The sequence below is a fragment of the Magnolia sinica genome, chromosome 13, assembly GCF_029962835.1.
Source record: "Magnolia sinica isolate HGM2019 chromosome 13, MsV1, whole genome shotgun sequence".
Lineage (NCBI taxonomy): Eukaryota > Viridiplantae > Streptophyta > Magnoliopsida > Magnoliales > Magnoliaceae > Magnolia > Magnolia sinica.
In genome coordinates, this window is record NC_080585.1 from 20,794,879 (window position 1) to 20,813,964 (window position 19,086).

A 19,086-nucleotide genomic window follows, 5' to 3' on the forward strand; every position below is an offset into this window, starting at 1 on the left:
TCATTGAGATGGCCAGGCAAAGGCCAGGTTGTAGGGCTCTAGGACCAAGCTAAAGCTTACCTCAACCGGGCCCTAGCCTAGCCCATTGCCACACCTAGGCACAGGCAATTCACATCCCCTCATAAATGGACCGTTTTAGTTTTTGGGCTGTCTCATGTGGATTGATTGGACCTGACTTTCAGAACAGCCGGATGTGGCACGCACGAGGAAACGTGTTGTAGACCAACACTTTTATCAGATGACACTGTGCCGTGTAAAAGATCCAGTCCACTTATTAGGTAGGTCCCCCTGCAAACTTGCCCTGACTCAGAACTTGAACGGGTCCACTTTCATAAACAAGAAATCTGTACATTGAATACAATACCATTCGGCATATCTTTGATAAACATTGATTTTTTTGTTTTTTTCATTCAGGTGTGGTCCACCTGATAGGTAGGCCAGTCTAATTTTTGTGCAACGAAATGTTTGCAGTGGGACCCAACTGATGAATGTGTCACATTCCTCTTCGGAAGCGGATTGTTGTGTGCTGAGTAAAACCTGTGGGGCCCACCATGATTTATGTATTTTATCTACTCCGTCCATCCATTTTAACAGATAAGGTTATTGTGAGCTAAGAAATAAAGCATATAAAAAGCTCAAGTGGACCACACCATAGTAAACAGTATGAATTGAATGTCTACCAATGAAAAATTCCTGGAGACCACGGAAGTTTTGGATCAAGCTGATATTTGTGTTTTCCCTTCATCCATGTCTTTTTTATCTTATGAATAGGTTGGATGACAAATATACATCACTGTGGGCCATAGGAAGGTTTCGACGGTGGATATCATTATTCCCATTGTTTCCTGTGGTATGGTCCACTTGAGCTTTGGATATACTTTAATTTTGGTCTCAACCCCTAAAATGATCTGGAAAAACGGATGAACGGTGTGGATAGACCAAATACATTCACGGTGGGCCCAACTGAGTTTAATCAGTACGATAAGAGCCTACTGAGTTACCGATTTCTTCCGCTTCACGCGTGCTGCGGCAAACGTGAATTTGGTTAGTTCTAGCATGACCTGCGGTCTACACGAAGAGAAACTGAAAACCTATCTGTGGCACGTGTGACAATGTTTGACAAGAAAAGCAGATCAAGTTCATTTATTAGGTGGGCCACGATGAACGTACTTTGGCCTGAATAACAGGCCAAACTACTCATTGGGGTGGGCCAAATGTGTATGAATAAAATAGACGGTTAGGAAAATCACAAGCAGTGATACATATCCACGTCTGATACACACGTCGCCCACTAGATGAGTGGCCCGGATCCCTTACTGCTTGGGAAGCGGATTGGCCGGTGACCCTACAAGAGCCATTTTGCCAGCTCAGAGGCAAAAACTGACGCAGATCTAATGCTCAAGCGTACCACACCATAAGAAACGGTGTGGATTGAACGCTTGCCATTGAAAACTTCCATTTCCATCTGACATGGCTTGGATGAGGGGAAAACACAAATATCAGTTAGATTTAAAACTTCCGTTCCCCTCGGAGGTTTTCAACGGTAGGCATTCAATCCCTACTTTTTTCTATGGTGTGGTCCACTTGAATTTGGATCTAACTCATTTTTTGGGCTCATGCCCTAAAAATGATCTGGAAAAATGGATGGACGGCGTGGATAAAACATATACATCATGGTGGGCCTACGGAGCTTTTCCATCGGATGACGGCGAGCCTGAATATAACACACGTGTGAGAAGTTAGCAGGTGAGCCGCGATTTACCTCGACATCTCTTCGCGCGCATTGCCTAATAGCATTTCTTTAGGCTGCATTTCCTCTCCGAGAGACGCGAGGAGGAAGAAGAAGAAGAAAGAAAGAAAGAAAGAAAGAAAAGATGCTGCTCGCGGTTCTCTTCTCCAATTCCGAAGGAAACATCCTCGTCGAACGGTACAGATAATCTCCACCCTCTATTTTCCCGATCTTTTGTTTCCGAAACAGATCTCCGTCCTTAAAAACAATATATATATATATATATATATATATATATATATATATATATATATATATATATATATATATATATTCCATAATCGGGGTCAATCAACCAGTCGCGATTTGGGAATTTTGTGGATTTGTACCAAATTGCTCCAATCCTCTTCTTCTTGCGAGCTGTTGTTTCAGCAACAGATCTCAGCGGTTAAAAATCATCCATTTCTCAATCTTCCATGGATCCTTATTCAATCATCGGTTCTGTATCAACCGAGTTTCGTATCTAACATCTCTCTATTTCTGTCTATATTTTACTGTAAAAAAAAAAAGCTTAAAAGCTCGGCTGAGTCGACTCGGTCGATGGGTTTCCAAGCAAATTTCCTCCCGCGGCATGTGCTGGATCTCTATACATGCGGCATGTGTTTGAGATCCGGACCGTTCATCTGTTGGCCTCCACTGTGGATGGGCCATACTTGAAAAGTCGCAGCATCTGGATGTTCATAACTTTTAATTGGGAGGACTTCTCCACAGTGAACGCTAGCTACTGGTTGGACATTGACCTTAACCATTGATACGCAGTGCTGGTGAATCTTCCAGTTGGCGCAACAATCATCCAAACAGTGATTTTTGGGGGTGGATCCATCAGAATTAAGCCATATCATTGTCTGTGGGAGTAGTCTAATGCAAGTGACATGGTTTTAAATATCAGTATTAGCCCCTCATTACCGGTACCGTATGGGCCCCATATTGACTCATGGGGGCTCCCATATCACATATTGGGATGGGCATATATGGATATGATACAGCTGTGCTGTATTGTAATGGAAAACAATGGTGGTAGAGTCTCTACACTCGATGGGCCAAGGATCATCTAGGGCTGTCAGAGTCTCTACACTCGATGGGCTAAGGATCATCTAGGGCTGTCAATGGGTTAGGTCCTATAGTACCCTTACCCGGGCCAACCAGGTTTGGCTCTTGCCAGGTTTGTGTCTGGTTCTTGAAGACCTTGACCTGGATCCGCCCATGTTCGAGTACAAGTTAGGTACCCATAGGGTCTTCAGATCTAGGTTTCGAGTTGAGTTTGAGACAAATAAGAGCATTTCTATGGTTGGGCCCACCTAATGGATGGATTAGATCCTACACGTGTAAATGCTTTCTCATACATATTTGCTTAAGAAAACTTATTAATTTTACTAGAATAATCAATATGTATTAAAAATGTATACTTTTACTAGTAAAACTAACTGGACCTGACTTTAGCCAGGTTCACCACATGGACTCGACTTGAACCTGACTAGACCAGATTTTTAACCGGCCCCAAAATCTAAGACCTGAACCTAACCCGCTTGCTTAACAGGACCCCAAAATGGGACCAGTACAGTACTATTAAAATTGGGCCAGGTCCATTGTGTACCTGTTAGTCTGGGTACCCAATGACAGCCCTAGGATCATTGCACTTCGGAGCGATGTTGTTAGTTCTCAATTCAAATGGGCAGCTCACATGGTCACATGTGATAGAAATGTATATTTGTTTGAGAAAAGCATTAATACTCTGACAGAGTGTGGTGGATGATATGCAGCCACTTACTAAGTAAGAAATTGTTTATCATGGAATGTAGATGGTTCAACTAGAAATATCCAAATTGTTGGCTGTAGTTCAGATGTATTATAAACCAAAAATTATGCTTATTTGATTAGGAAAATATCCAATTGGTGTCTGATGGCCTTTTATCAATCTTTTTTGGGAGGTAGTTAAGGTAGATGTGATGGGTTTCACTGAATTCTTTGAAAGGGGGCGGTTGTCAGCTGATCTCAGCATGCCCTTCATAGCAATCATCCCAAAGATGACAAGTGTGGGAAGGCTCTGGGATTTCAGGCCGCTTAGCTTGATAGGCAGGCCGTACAAGATTTTGGCTATTGTTCTACGAAGCTGATGCTGCTATGGTGGACAAGTTGAGGATGATTACAAGATACTTGAGGCGGTGCCAGGCTTAAAAGTCAACATTGCTAAAAGTAAAATGTTGGGAGAGCGAATGTCGTCGGAAGAAGCGAAGAATATGGCAGGGAATTTTGGATCTGCAGCTGGATCACTCCCCTCCTCATTTATGGGGCTCCCATTATGTATTGGCGAACCGGCGAAGCATCTTTGGGACAAAGTGGTCAAAAGATTTGAGAAAGAGCTTGCTAGATGGAAGAGTCGATACCCGTCGCTAGGTGGGCGCATCATCCTTATTAAAGTGGCATTATCAAATTTACCTCTCTAGTTTTTGTCGCTCTTCAGTGCCCGACATTGGTGCTATCAAGGTTAGAGTGGATAAGGCGGGAATTCCTGTGGCAAGAATCTGAAGATAAGAAAAAGTTTTACTTGGTGGGGTGTGATGAGGTGTGCAAGGTTTACGAGGAGGAAGGAGTAGGCCTAAGGGATCTAAAGTCTATGAATTTGGCCCTATTAGGGAAGTGTTTATGAAGATTTGGGGAGGAGGATGGCATGCTTTAGTAGGAAGTCATAAGCAAAAAGTATGGTTGTATGGTGGGGGATGGCGAACTAGGGACTCCTCAGGTTATAGACCTTCGGCACTGTGGAAAGGGGTATTTTATTCGAAGCTGAAATTTTTGGAGGGGGTTGGAATCATTTTGGGAAACGGGGTGAATGTTTCGTTTTGGGAGGATGCTTGTGTTGGGGATTCTCCTTTGAAAATGGACTTCCTAAGAATTTATCAGTTGGCTTCAGATCCTTTTGTCTTGGTGGTTGATTGCTTTTCTTGTAATGAGGAGGAGGTGGTATTGGAGTCTCTGTGTAGAAGGTTCCTTGATGACAATAATGTAGAAAAGTTTGTGATGTTGCTGGACTGGCATTCATTTATACCATCTGTCAATGATAGTCCCAGATGGGATGGTGTGGAGGACGACAAATCAGGATGTTTCTCGATTCAGTCTCTATATAATCTCATTTGAAATGGTCGAAGGTATGAGGGGATGGGGCAAATCAAGCACTTGTAGCATTATGGTGTTCCCCCGAAGATCACAGCCTTTGGGTGGTTAGTCGGGTGAAGAAAAATCCTAACCATCGACAATCTCTAAAAAATGATCAATAGTGCTTCCCAATATCTGCCATATGTGTATGAAGAATGAGGAGATGGTTGGCCATCTCTTTGTGCACTACTCTTTTATGGGGAAGATTTGGGCTGATGTTCTTAGACGTTTTAATGCTCTATGGTATTTTCCTGGATTCGGTGGGCTATTTCCTGCTGACTTGGCATGGCGTGGGCTTAGGGAAGGGTAAAAATATGCCATGGATAATGGCTCTGCTAGCTGTTGTGGGCAGTTGGGAAGAAAGAAAATGGGAAATGCATCAGGAATGAAAGTAAGGCGGTGGTGGGGGTCTCCCAAAGGGCTAGGTTGCTTGTTGTTGATTGGACCTCTTGCGTTGACATGCTTTAAGGGATGTAATTTTGCTTTTCTTGGGTTGTAATTAGGGTGCTAGCTCGGCGCTTGTTTTATTGTTTGCTTTTGATTAATAAAATTCCCAGTTATCTTAAAAATAAAAAAAAAACAAAAACAAAATATCTGATTGGCAGATGTTTATTTGAAGGTTGCAAACAGAAATATACGTCGATTCTATTTCAAAAGCAACTGTCATGAATCATAGGTTAGGATTGTTCAACCGATCTGATTTTGGGACTGTTACTTATCGACAGTAAGCACCATAATTTAATGGGTTTAGTTTGAGTTAATCTATGATTTGTGTACAATTTCTGAGTGCATGCGTATCAAGCGTTAAGTGCAAACAGAATATAAAAAAAACTTTCTGCTTTGTTTTTTTAATCGTTATTAGATAATAAACAAACCACCTTCTCATTATTTTTGTTATATTGCAGCTTTCACGGAGTTCCTGCAGAGGAGCGACTGCATTGGCGATCTTTTCTAGTTAAGCTAGGAGCAGAAAATCTCAAAGGTGCCAAAAATGAAGAGCTTTTTGTCGCGTCACACAAGTATGTAAACATTCACCCTACAAATTGAAGTGTTTTATTCATGTGGCTATGTTACTGAAAATGCTCTCAGGCATGCACTCGGACAGCAACTAGGATTCTCAGTGTACTCGGAAATGCATTATATGATGTGCACTGCATTTATCAATAGCACAGAATTGAAATTAGCACCAACCATGCAAATGTAATAATACATGATTTTATGAAGTTTTTGTTTTCTTATAGATGGTTTTACTGAGCGACTAGCGTGGACCTAACATGGATAAACTTAGACACAAGCATGCAATAAACAATGAATTTGTTTGATAATATTCGCCTTATTACTTAAAGTCTTAGACAAAGACACATGTTGGTGCACCTAGCCAACCTACAAAAAACACCGGCATGCCTGTTTGGTTGTGTGATGTATAATATTGAAAGATGCATTATTTATAGAAACTATAGAACTTGGATATATTATTCCAAAAACATAGAAGAAGAAAATTTATGGCTTCTTTCTAATGGCAATGTTGAATTTGATGGCATGTGCCCAACTTGTTGAACACAACAGATTTTTAGGAAAGAGGTATTGTACAATGCTCAGGTGGATATTTCGTAAAGGGCTTTGGGTCTGTACAATTGGAGCCATGATTTACTGCTCCAGATCATTGAGATAACAAACCTCATACGTATGGTCAGACCAAAGATCCCTCAAATTGGAAGTTTGGCTTTTTTGGTTGAATAAGGAACGGTCCCTATTTTCTTTCTTAACTGTCTATTTGCAAGAAGAGATCCCATGGTGTATGTTGTTTGCAAATGGCATAGTTTTGACTGACAAGACAAGTGAGGGCATAAACACAAAGCTAGATTTACGGAAGGAAGATTTCGAATCTAAAGGATTTAAAGTTAATCGGACTGAAACAGAGTATATGGAGTGCAATTGTAGTATATTAGGAGCGAAAACAAGGGATTAGTTAAGATTGTTGGCCAAGAAGTTTCCCAAAATTACCACTTTCATTACCTTGGGTCAATAATTCATGATAATGGAGAGATTGAAAAGGATGTTGCCAATACATTTCAAGCTAGGTGGAAGAAATGGAGATGTGCCTCTCGAGTTTTATGTGATCGTTGTATACCACTCAAATTGAGAGGGAAATTTTATAGGATAGCTATAAGACCAACTGTTTTTTAGGATAGAATGTTGGGTAGTTAAACAACAACATGTCAACATGTCATAGGATGAGTGAAGTCGAAAGTAGGATTTTAAGATGAATGAGTGACAAGACTAGGAAGGATATAATTAGAATTGAATGCATTAGAGGGAACTTGGGAGTGGTACCAATAAGTAATAAGACGAGGGAAAGTAGACTTTGATGGTGCGGTCATGTGCATCAGAGATCAAGAACTGCGCTAGTTAGGAGTGAGTACAAGTTGAAGGCTCTAAAAAGGCCAAGGGGAAAGGGCAAGGGGAAAGGACGTGGACGGAGGTGGTAGGAAAAGACGTGATGACTTATTGTCTAACTGAAGGTTTGGCCCTTGATAGAGTGGCATGGAAGAACATGTTCATGTAGCCGATCCAAATTAATTGGGATAAGGCTTAGGTGACGATGAACCGTCTATTTGACAGAGTCTCACCTGTGAGCATTGTACGATACATATTAAAAAATTGATTGTCCTTATTGCATTGAAGTTACCAGACTCCCTATAAGCAAAATAGAATTTATGAGGCTAGTACTTGAAGTTGGCTTCTTTTTCTAATAATTGACAATTTGGCAGAGAAGGAACTTAAACACGACATATTTTGTGGGGGGATGAATTGTGGCAAAGTGCTTCCATGAATTGTTCGAAGTATCTCCAATATTATCAAAATATCCCCGATGTTATCCGTATCTCCATCTTGGTGATATTAATAACACTGGTAGTATCATAAATTTTAGGTATCCGCGATGTATCGCTAAGTATCGCCAATATTTTTTACTGTATAAATTCTAGGCGTTGCTTGTATTGCTAATGTACCAATATTGCCAATGTTTGGCTAATGTTTTTTACTATGTAAATTTCAGGTGTCACTTATATCGCTAGCATATAGGTGATATTTCGATAATATTGCCGATATATTGATATCGTGAAAAATCTATTTATTAAAAAAAAATTTCCTTTCAAAATTTTTATGGGCGCATGCCTGCATGGTTGTATGCAATATTTAATTTGTCGATGATAATATCGATAATATCGTGAATTTATCGTTATCGCAGCATGGGCGATATGGAGATCACAATCTTTTGTTTCCCGGATGTTTGGTTGGAAGGTTGGATGGATGGGATCGATGGATTGATTTCTTACGATAGCACATGCTTTTAAGCCCCCATTAAATGAAAACTTATTATGTATTAAATTTTTTTTTTGGTAAATTTTTTTATTCCTAAATATGCAAATATGTGTATTAAGCATTCCTGAAGTTTCATTGAAAAATCTCACTATTTTCCCTATGTTTCCCCTCATTTCCGGTTACCGGCGATGTCATTAGCGACATTGATATTGTTTTTGTATCCCTAGTGGCCTAGCAGGACCTAGCTAGAGACGGATGGTCCTGTGGGGCTCATGGTGGGGTCCACCATGATGTTTGTGAGAAATCCACTCCGTCCATCCATTTTTTATACCTGTCTTGATATATTTATAAATGTTATGCATTCAATTTAAATATAGTTGCATTAGTTCAGACAAACAACGCATAGCTTAAGACCCTATGCAAGGGAAACCTATTATGTGCACCTTTTTTTTTTTTTTTTTTTTTGAGATTTTATGATTTAAAAGTGTGTATCAAGGTCTTTTTTTAACAATCCCTGGAGTTTCATTGAAAAAATTCTACCATTTTCTTAATGTTTCCCCATGTTTCCCAAAAAGTGCGATAAATTACTCAATACAAACGATATATCCCATGCGATAACCAATATGTATCAATATCTCAAGGGTGTGATACATAGCGCGATACTGATATTTCGAACACTGGGTACACCATCAAAGGATGCAAGCCAAACTATACCTGATGGAGTGAGAGTGGCTGTGGAACACGTGTGATAACCGATAACTTGGAAAGTAATTGACACCCATGGCATTTGGGTCCCACCATTGAGGAGCCATGGCCGAAAAATCCCCTCTTAATTTAGTTTACAAATAGATTGGAAGAGAAGTATGCAGCTGTCCACATTCAACTGAAGGTCTCAAGATTGGTGGCTAGGATCTTCCAATAGGGGAGATTTTGGGGGCATGGTCCATCAGTAGCGAGTCTCAACAGCGCAACAGACTGGATTACTGACATATGATCCTAATTGTCACAAATTAAAAACCTCAAACAGCATCCAAATTACACAATCTTAGGCTCATCCAAAAGCTAGATCCAATATATGCTTTCAAAAAGGACCAATTTTGTGTCATTTGACCTCATTTGATGTCCAAAATGTGGCCCACCATGATAGTGATCAAAAGGGACTGTCTTTTTTTAACAATCCCTGGAGTTTCATTGAAAAATTCTACCATTTTCTTAATGTTTCCCCATGTTTCCCAAAAAGTGTGATAAATTACTCAATACAAATGATATATCCCGTGCGATAACCGATACGTATCTATATCTCAAGGGCGTGATACATAGCATGATGCTGATATTTTGAACACTGGGTACACCATCAAAGGATGCAAGCCAAACCATACCTGATGGAGTGAGAGTGGCTGTGGAACATGATGCGTGAGTGAAATGATCCTTCAGAAGTTTGGTATATTCTTCCTTAAACAATATAACCGTATCACCTATAGTAGTATGCTCGGAAATGGAGGAGATAGGCTGGGAGACATAACACTTGGTGCCATTATTTGAAGAGCGAATTTGATTTGCCTAAGTAGGCTTGCCAACAAGATCCTAACACAAGACGAACCTAAACATGAGCGAATGCTTTAGTGATGGATGAAATCTTGCTACCTCCAAGAATTTGAGCTTGGACAAGCTTTAACTTAGAACGCAGTCCAGAGAGGAATTTGGCAGCATGGAGTTCATCTCTCTACTATCTCATAGTCTCATAATTGGTAGACATATGACGGTATACGTTCAGTTCTTCTCACATGCCTCACATGGTTGAATAGTACTCTCTAATACTCTTATTTCCTTGTTGAAAAGCGAAGATATTTTGAAGTAACTTATAGATCCGAGTTAAATTCTTTTCGCCTAAATACATTTTTTTCAGATTTTCCCATATTTCCTTTGTTGTCTTAAAAAAGGTAACTTTCGCACTGATTTTTGGCGCCATACTATTCCATAACAAATATTTGATATGAACATCCTCTGCCACCTAATCTTTCTTCAAATTTGGGGGAAGTCAAATATTTTAATTTCCTTTTACCCGTAAGGAATACTTGTACTAATGATATCTATTGTAGGTAATTTGCTTCATTAAGTTTAGTCAATGTAATTTGAAGGTTAATTGACTCAGATGGAAACAAAAGACTAGTTTTGACTTCATTCTTGACATCCATAGATGTAGTAGAAATCAAACACACAAGGGAAGAACATTTAACTTTAACTTGTCCAACACATGTTTAAGAACACAACATATATCAACCAACATGATCACCTAATAGCACTGCTTGTTTCAACACCTAGCGTACGCTTATTCTTTAATCCTTGCCATACTCACATTCCACACACCTTTGATATCAAATCTGACCACAGATCCATGATGGCCCACTTTGATCCATCACAATAGAGTTATATGAAAGTTGGCCTCACACACATTCCTGGGACATGATCACATGTCCCACCATGTGGTGGTTGAGAGAGGATTTGTGTAGGTTAGTCACCAACGACGTTAAGATTCCACTTAAAATAGATAGAAGAAAAAAAGAAAAGAAACAAGAAAGGTGACAAGAGAAATCAAGTACCGGATGATGGATCAATTAAAGCTTTTATACCATGTGGACATGATTGAGAAAGAAAGAGAAAAGGAAAAGAGGAAGGGAGAAAAAATGAGAGAAAATAGAGAATAGGATATTAGGGTTCACGCCCTCTCTCTTGTTTTATTCAAGTCATAAATACAATAATGACTATAATATCCTTGATAACAAAAACAAGAATTCCCAACATGTCCTAAGTGACTAGCAATAACACAAAGTGATTGGGAACTAAAGATAAGTGAGCCCAATGAAAAAGAGGTGGGCCTTACAGTAGCATGGCCCGCATCTGATAACAATGGGATCTATTTGTAAAGGAGTTAAGCTTACAGGGGGGGACCTAAGTTATGATGCCTCACCACCCTACAGATTTTGGTATGAAAATCTGTGATCTTGCCTTTCCATGTACCCAAATTGATCTATTTTCTCCACTGATCATAGCCATCCACCCTCGATCTAATACCCGTGCAAATCAAGTGGTGGGCCACAAGATCTCAACGATCGAATTATGATCAAGTGCAATCAAAACATTTTAATGGTCAAAATAAAAGATCAATGTTTTAAAATATTTTAAACCTTTTTGAGTGCCGAGCCAAGCAAAAAACTACTTGATGGATGGCTTGATCATCAAGATCTAAGAAATCAGAATGTTCGTAAGCAACCCATGGATCCCTTGATGATCATATGGCCCTCAACTGGCTCCTAATGCATGCACCCAATCCCACAGTTGTAGATGAGCCAAAGCACATTGCCCCAAAACTTGAACTCCCCATTTGTCCTTAGGTCTAAGGATTAGTTTAAAGCTAGTATATACACAACTCGATTTGGACCAAGTATGATTGGTTTCCTGATCCAGAGATTTAAAGCAATCCTCTAATGCAAGTATCTCACGATTCTAATAACAAGATCCCATATCCATGAACACTCACATTCTTATGTAAGGTACGGCAAAAGGCACCAACTCGTCGTTGAGCCCGATGGTGGAAACCTTCCATCCAGACTCATCATCGGTTCCTTCACACAGGATGATCACATAAGAGTAACCACAGGTTTACCTTAAAACCTACTAGGTGGTCATGGACTAATAGGATAATGAGATTCATGGAACCCAAGTCTCCCTTGGCTAGTGGCAATTGTGTTCAAACTCAAGTTCCCAAAGAAAAACAAAGAAAACCCTCTCCTTTAACCTGTGTTCACACACGTTTAAGGTAGACTCATGTATTAATTAAAGCATTAACATCATGTCCATGCATAACCTATAGGCATCTTGATCTATGGACAAGATCATCAATTCCATGGTTAATATTGTCACCTTTCAGGACACACAACACTGCCAATTGATACCTGACTTGTCTTTTCCTTTCTTTTCTTTTCTGTACAAAAACTGCATACATTCCTTCACTTGACAAAGATGCACTTGGAAAACAATAAACTGGCTGACAACTCTTTACAATACAATATTTTTTGGTCGTATGGCTTATGAGCTAACCTACTTCTTACAGGTCAGTGTATATTGTTTACACCATGCTTGGGGATGTTTGCATATACGTAGTTGGCAAGGATGAGTATGATGAACTTGCCTGTAAGTACAGTAGGAATCAACCTCTCTTTGTTTCTAGGTAGAGGTTTGGTAGCCCCACAAGCGGCACACTGGCAAGTTTGTGGTACATCTGACCGGTGCGAAAAAAGAAATAGGGACCAGCGCACAAGGTGGCTTGCCCCATGAAGATGCCCATGCACAAAAAATCACTCCTTTCCACTAACAGTCACCATGCATTTGCATTGAAGACCCGCATGGTCTACTGATGAGTGGACTGACCTGATCTTTAATGTGGTCATCTCCATGATGGTGGCTACCTTATGCACTGATCAGATGCCCCCTCACACTTACTAGGTTGGCACGTGTTCTGCGTGTAAAGGTGCATGTGGAAGGGTGCATATGAGTCTAGCCTCTTCTAAATATGTCCAACTCATGCATATTCATCTCACAATTTTCTGTTTGACTGGTGCTCAAGTGGCAGAAGTGATCTTCGTAATCACCTCATCGGTGAAGGATGTCTGTGGTAAGGTTCCGACTGAGCGTCTCTTCCTTGACAAGTACGGAAAAATATGCCTGTGTCTGGATGAAATTGTTTGGAAGGTAAAACTGGTACCATCAAGAATTTGATTTTCAGGCACTGATACTGATTAGATGGTTCTTCTTAATTAAAAACAAGAAATTGGGTTTCCAATTAGATTTGGAATCCTACTTTCTTTTGTGAAATGTAATAATCATTATAATTTCCATATCTACACCTTGGATTCCTTGTATCCAAACTAGACTTAGGGTGCATTTGAGTGCATCAAATATCACAAAATTTCATGATATTTCATTATTAATCAGTTTAATTTGATGTAAAATTTCAAGAAATTTGGTGCAACCAAGCGCAACTGTAATCATATTGCCCGTAGTCCTATTTTCTGGCTTGCAACGGGTGAGCCTGTGGTTGGTTTTGGCCTGGATCTTGAACTGGTTGGGCTGAGCCTATCGGGCCGGCCCTGTTAAAACATTTGATTTCATTGGGCCCAGGCCTGACCTGGCCCATTGCCAGCCCTACCTATTTTCTGATTCAATTCAATGTTCAAAGAAACTCGCGGGTGGGTCTTCTGGCTTGAGCTTGACTCTACCAAGTTGATGAACATACTAACACTCTTTAGAATCAGAATCTGAATTCAGTAATTGCACCCAATGTTGTTGAATCGCAGATGCGATCATGTGCGATCGCATACATATATATATATATGTATGTATGTGGGAAATTTTCAAAAAATTGTAAAAAAAATATATAAGAAACTGAGGGGAACTTTTCTAAGTTAATAGATAACTAATTTTACATATTTAAAATACATTTGAAAGAGATAAAATCAATTAAACATCAAGTCATCCACATTTAACAATATAGTTAACAAGAAGTAACAACAAAATCAACAAGCTATTTATTTATTATGGTTCAAAATCAACAAGCTATCTTCCTTGAAACTTAAAAGTTCTTGAATCTTGATCTTCCAACTTCCGAGAGAGAGAGAGAGAGAGAGAGATCACTTGGAAGTAGGAAATACAAGAGAGAGGGAGATTAAGACCACTTGTAATTAAGAAATGTAAGAGAAAAATAGAGTAAGAGAGTTTTGGAGTGAGAATATTGCAAATGGAGGAGATTTGGAAGCCTTTTTATAGACAATGTTTTTTTTTTTTTTTTCCAAAAAAATAAAAATAAAAATTCAATGTGCCATGGCCAATATGCGATCACATATGCTGTATGCGATCGTATACATTGCATATGCGATCGCATATGTGCTAGATCGCATATGCCATGATAGCATATGCGATCTGCATATGGATATGCGCATATGCGATCGCACATGACAACAATGATTGCATCCCAGCTAAACCAGATCACATGCTCAAGTTCCAAATGATCAGATGGACTTTGGACATTGGTCTTTACTGTGATGACTGTTCTTTCTCAAGGATAGATTTGATTGCTGCTCACAAGTATGCATGATCCAGGTCATTCATCTGGTGCATCCCACTGTATATGCCACGGCCCAAAAACCAGGTTGGCTCAATCATTACGTGGGCTTCATGTGAATGAAGAAATGGATGGTTGAAAGAATGAGCGCAGTGCACATTGAATGTGGACGCAGTCATCCGAACCAGCGCGGATTTTGGGTTACTACACAAATACAGTGGGGCCCATCCAGTGAAGGGAGGTCTCGCAGACATTGCTAACTGGCATGTATGGGGTGTCAACTTAACTGAGTAACCCAACACTGCTCTTTCTAAAGCACATTACTTGTTTGCATATTGTATATCTATTTCCTGCTACAATGAAATTGAGTATTTCTTCTCCTAATAATTTGAATAATCTTTTCCTTGATTTATATTGTGAAGGGAATGTTAGAGAATACAGACAAGGACAGAATCAGACGACTGATACGGTTAAAACCTCCGACGGAGGTGTGACCGGAAAAGCTTCCTTGCTGCCATTGCTTAGCTCTTGGATTTTCTTCCATCATACTTCCTGCCTTGTTTATGTCGTGACAGAGCTTTGTAAACCATGCTATTATGTCCTAAACATTTCTTGTAATGACAACTGCTTGAGGGGATTTCAGAAGAACTTTTTGGTTTCCCAATTCTGCATTGGTAGATTGGTCTCATATTTCTCCTGTTGTTGAAGTGCTCTGTTGCAGATTGAACTAAACAACACAACCAAAAGAAAAGGAGAGGAAAAGTGAAAAACAGTGTATGTGTGAGCCACAGTTGTTCAAAACCATGTTTATTTGTTTGCTTGTTCGTCGTCTAAAGAAAAAAAAAAAAATGGTCCATTTGATTGTACCGTTCATTTGGTGGGCCCCACTATGGATAGCCATTGCATGCTGCACTGCAGAAGGTAGACGGCGTGTCAAGCATGCTTTGTAAAAGGTTTGCGGTAAGGTGCACGTGCAGAAGAGTTCGATTCATTTGGTAATGTCATCTCATGTGCATATGGTGATGATGTTTTCCAATAGCAGCAAGGAATCAGTGATGGAGAGGGATGGTTTCGAAGCCTGCCTAATTCGATTGGGGTCTGTCTTCCTGAAAGTTTATATGGAAGACAATGGGGTGGACGATGGAGGGCACATCGAAAAGAGAGGGGGGGTTCAACGATTGTGGACCATACTTCTGTATGGACCCCATGCATTGAGAAATGGTCGTATCTCCTGCTGCATGGTGCGGTGGCCCACAAAATGCGTGGTGTGTGATATGTCACCTCATTGAAGAAATTTCAGAAGATGAAGATTTTTTAAGAAGTGGCAGGATCGCATGCGCATGAGACTACTTAAGAAAGCTTGAAGTCTTAAAGGTGATGCTTAAGGCTGCGTTTGGATGCTCAACTGAAAAAAGAAATTGCAATAATTTAATTCTAGAAGTAGAAATGACCTTAAGAAAGTTTGAAGTCTTAAAGGTGATGCTTAAGGCTGCGTTTGGATGCTCAACTGAAAAGGAAATTGCAATAATTTAATTCAAGAAGTAGAAATGACGAAAGGGGGACTTGTTATATGGGACTTAGTATGGTAACTCTTATTGTTGCATTCTGATGCGAAAGGCATGAAATCACGATTTGGACTGAGTCATCATTAAAAATTAAAATGGCCCAACCTACATTTTGGTCATTTCTATCATTGAACCATCTACTTGATTGAATTGCGTGTCCAAATGAACCCTAATAGGCTGTTTGGATGCAAGCAAAGTTGTGTTGACACAAGCTGTCATGGTCTAAATGTGTTATAGCATATGCTAGGTCATGCTGCTGAGATAGTTATTCGGCTCTTTAATTATCATACACTTTGGAATCTTAATATGGATGGTGGCATATGTGACATTAATAACACATTTGCATATTGACATATGCATCACATGTTGGTCACTTGAATATGATAAGTGGCACATGTACACATGTGCGGCACATGAACTTCGATGGTTGCACATGTGGCACATTTGGCACATATCAAGTATACGCATGGAACATTGTATTCAGTGCATTGATTTATGGATAAAGCTATCCTTACTATCGGGCCCTTACTCATGCATGATGGTAGACTCACGGGAGTTTTAACACAAAGTCATGGGTTCAAGTACCCATTGTAGTGAAATCCCTGGTATGAGTACATGTGTAAAGTTTTTTTTTTTTTTTTTTTTTTAAAAGGTTATCCTTATGGTCATTCTACCTTTTTCTAAATATTTAAAAATATCCTTATTTCCTTAGATTTGGTGTATTAAAGGGTTTGACAAACCACATGCATATTGTTGTTACCGGCATAACCTCTTTCAAATCCAACACACTCACCCCACATGGGCACTTGATAGTATGATCTTAGCATTGAAACAGAGTCTATCTACCACTGAGCCATGGAGCTGGACCCAAATCCAAATAGCAGCTAAAGAGCTCCATATTGCCAGTGATGCACCTCGATGTGGCCACAATAGACAGCAGTGGACAACTTATATGCACCGACTTAAAAAATGTCTAGTTTCAATTGAGATAATTCAAAAGTTGAAATAAAACTTGATGAATTTAATTTCAGGAAAAAAAATAAATAGAAATCAAGATTTATAGAATATCAATCATATGTCATGGACATTATATTTTTTAAATATACTGAATTAGGGATAATCTATCCTTATTATCACTTTACCTTTTTACAAGTATATGAGGACACATCCTCCATAATTTTCCTAGGTTTCATATACTTAAAAGGGTTTGACAATCACGGTCATGTTGTGGGTGCCCAATGCAACTTTTTTCCAACACAGACCGCACATAAAGAGCTCCACACCACTAGACTCCTATTGCCATTACCATTGTTACTATTTCTGCTATAGTTGGAGGACCAAACCAGTATCTAACCATTTTAGTGCAGGGGACCAAGAAGTAGATGAGTATTAAAGAAAACGGTTCAAGAGGTAGGACATGGGGCAAGACGCTTTGATGTCAAAAGAAGCACAAAGGAACCAAAATCGAATATACCCATGCATTTCATGTCTATGATGCATATAGTAATGCTTTCTCGTATAAAACTACTACTTGTGTCTTTGAGTGTAGCATATTCGGATAAGGTGGTTCTTTCATGACCAGTTTAAATAATCAAAAGCAATTTCTAGATGGTTCCATGTACGGGTAAAAACCTATAAAAATATATTAAAAAAAGCCTATCCTTTGCTTTTCTTTTCATGTTCTTCCATGATTGGCATGCTTTTATAATTTGGGTGTTGGAAGTTGCATTTCTTACTCCTTTTCTTTATTTTTTGGTAAAACCATTTCTTACCCTTTTGCTAATTGCTATTACTTGGGTCATAATCTGTAGCTTGCAATGTCATGCTTTAAATAATTGATTTTTCTTTTTCTTTTTCTTTATATTTTTTTAAGCTTGATGCATTTTTCTTTGCTCTCTCTCTCTCTCTCTCTCTCTCTCTCTCTCTCTCTCTCTCTCTCTCATAACTTGGATACTCAGAATATATGCCTCTCTGTCTCTCTCTCTCATAACTTGGATACTTAGAATATATGCCGCTTGGCGCACATAACGCCATTTGGCGCCTCTTGGCATTGCATGGACTGAGATGCAGATTGCGTCCAGCAGGGTGCTGGATGCATTTGGTCCAACACCAATGAAAAACTACAACATGCACAATCGAAATTGTAAAATGAAAAAAATATCATTTCTTGTTAAGAATATTTACTTTTTAATTATTCACCCCATGCCATACATGCGCACATTGTAGTTTTTAGCTAATATTTAACAAGGTGTGTCCAATGCATGGCGGTGCGTAATCCACATTGCACGGCATGCCTGTTGTGCGAGATGATCCCACTCTAGTGTCAACTACTCAATACAAAAATATTATAAAAACAAATCTCACAAGCACGCAATAAGCATTGTAGGCTACGGATAGTACAATACTGAGATTTTATATATATATATATATATATATATATATAAGAATACAAATGGCTTAAACAGCTTAAGCTAAGGGGCATTTGCATCATAAGTTACTTACGAAAAACTAATTGTGCCTCAAGTAACTTGTCTTGGTTTCAACTTGTTAAATTGAAGTAATTAAGTAACTTTAAGTAAAAAAAAGTTACTTATAATTGACTATCAACCAAAGTTACTTAACTCGAATAAGTTTTTTTTTTTTTTTTTTGGTTAGCTTGTTAGTACACACCCATGTCATTACACACTCCATGTTAGCCACCCCCGCTAGGGATCGATACCAAGACCTCAAGTGTTGAAACGAGGTATCTCCACTCAGTCTGCCAGTTGACTCGAATAAGTTACTAATCTACTGTATAAGTAAGAAAAGTAACTTATTTGGTGGTATCTAAATGGGCCATAAATGCTGCAGGGTGTTTTTTTTTTTGGGTTGTCAAAGATCTACTTTTTTGAAGATTCTAAAGGTTGACTTAGATGCCGAAGACCCCAACATGACATGGTGTGTTGAGTCCAGTAATTCAATCAACTTATTTTCATTTTTTCCTAAAACTTTGGTAACTTTTAATATTTAAAATATAATACCATATGATTGTTGTAGATTGTCGGAGAATCGGCGCATCGGCTGGTGAAATCTCACAGCAGCCGACTCCGACTCACACTTGAACTCATTGTCAGCTCATTGGTCCACAGTCGGCGCGC

At 39.2% G+C, this 19,086-nt stretch overlaps 1 protein-coding gene across 2 annotated transcripts; it reads left to right on the top strand.

Moving 5' to 3' along the window:
* The first annotated feature begins 1,761 nt into the window (after nucleotides 1-1,761).
* Nucleotides 1,762-15,048, top strand: LOC131223160 (uncharacterized). Of its 2 annotated transcripts, none has more exons than XM_058218476.1 (5): nucleotides 1,762-1,927; nucleotides 5,848-5,961; nucleotides 12,378-12,457; nucleotides 12,891-13,015; nucleotides 14,807-15,048. In XM_058218476.1, exons 1-5 carry the CDS (start codon nucleotides 1,875-1,877, stop codon nucleotides 14,876-14,878), a joined length of 444 nt encoding a protein of 147 aa, XP_058074459.1. In that variant the 5' UTR covers nucleotides 1,762-1,874; the 3' UTR covers nucleotides 14,879-15,048. The 2 variants fall into 2 exon arrangements, with proteins under 2 accessions (XP_058074459.1, XP_058074458.1); XM_058218475.1 differs by lacking the exon at nucleotides 14,807-15,048 and adding an exon at nucleotides 14,423-14,724.
* The last annotated feature ends 4,038 nt before the right edge of the window (nucleotides 15,049-19,086 follow it).

Bases quoted from the DNA above. Each gene is read 5' to 3' on its own strand.
- LOC131223160 (XM_058218475.1), top strand. From the start codon at position 1,875: ATGCTGCTCGCGGTTCTCTTCTCCAATTCCGAAGGAAACATCCTCGTC. The intron at 1,928-5,847 runs GTACAGATAATC...GTTATATTGCAG, and splicing joins GGAAACATCCTCGTCGAACG to CTTTCACGGAGTTCCTGCAG. The intron at 12,458-12,890 runs GTAAGTACAGTA...CTGGTGCTCAAG, and splicing joins TGAGTATGATGAACTTGCCT to TGGCAGAAGTGATCTTCGTA.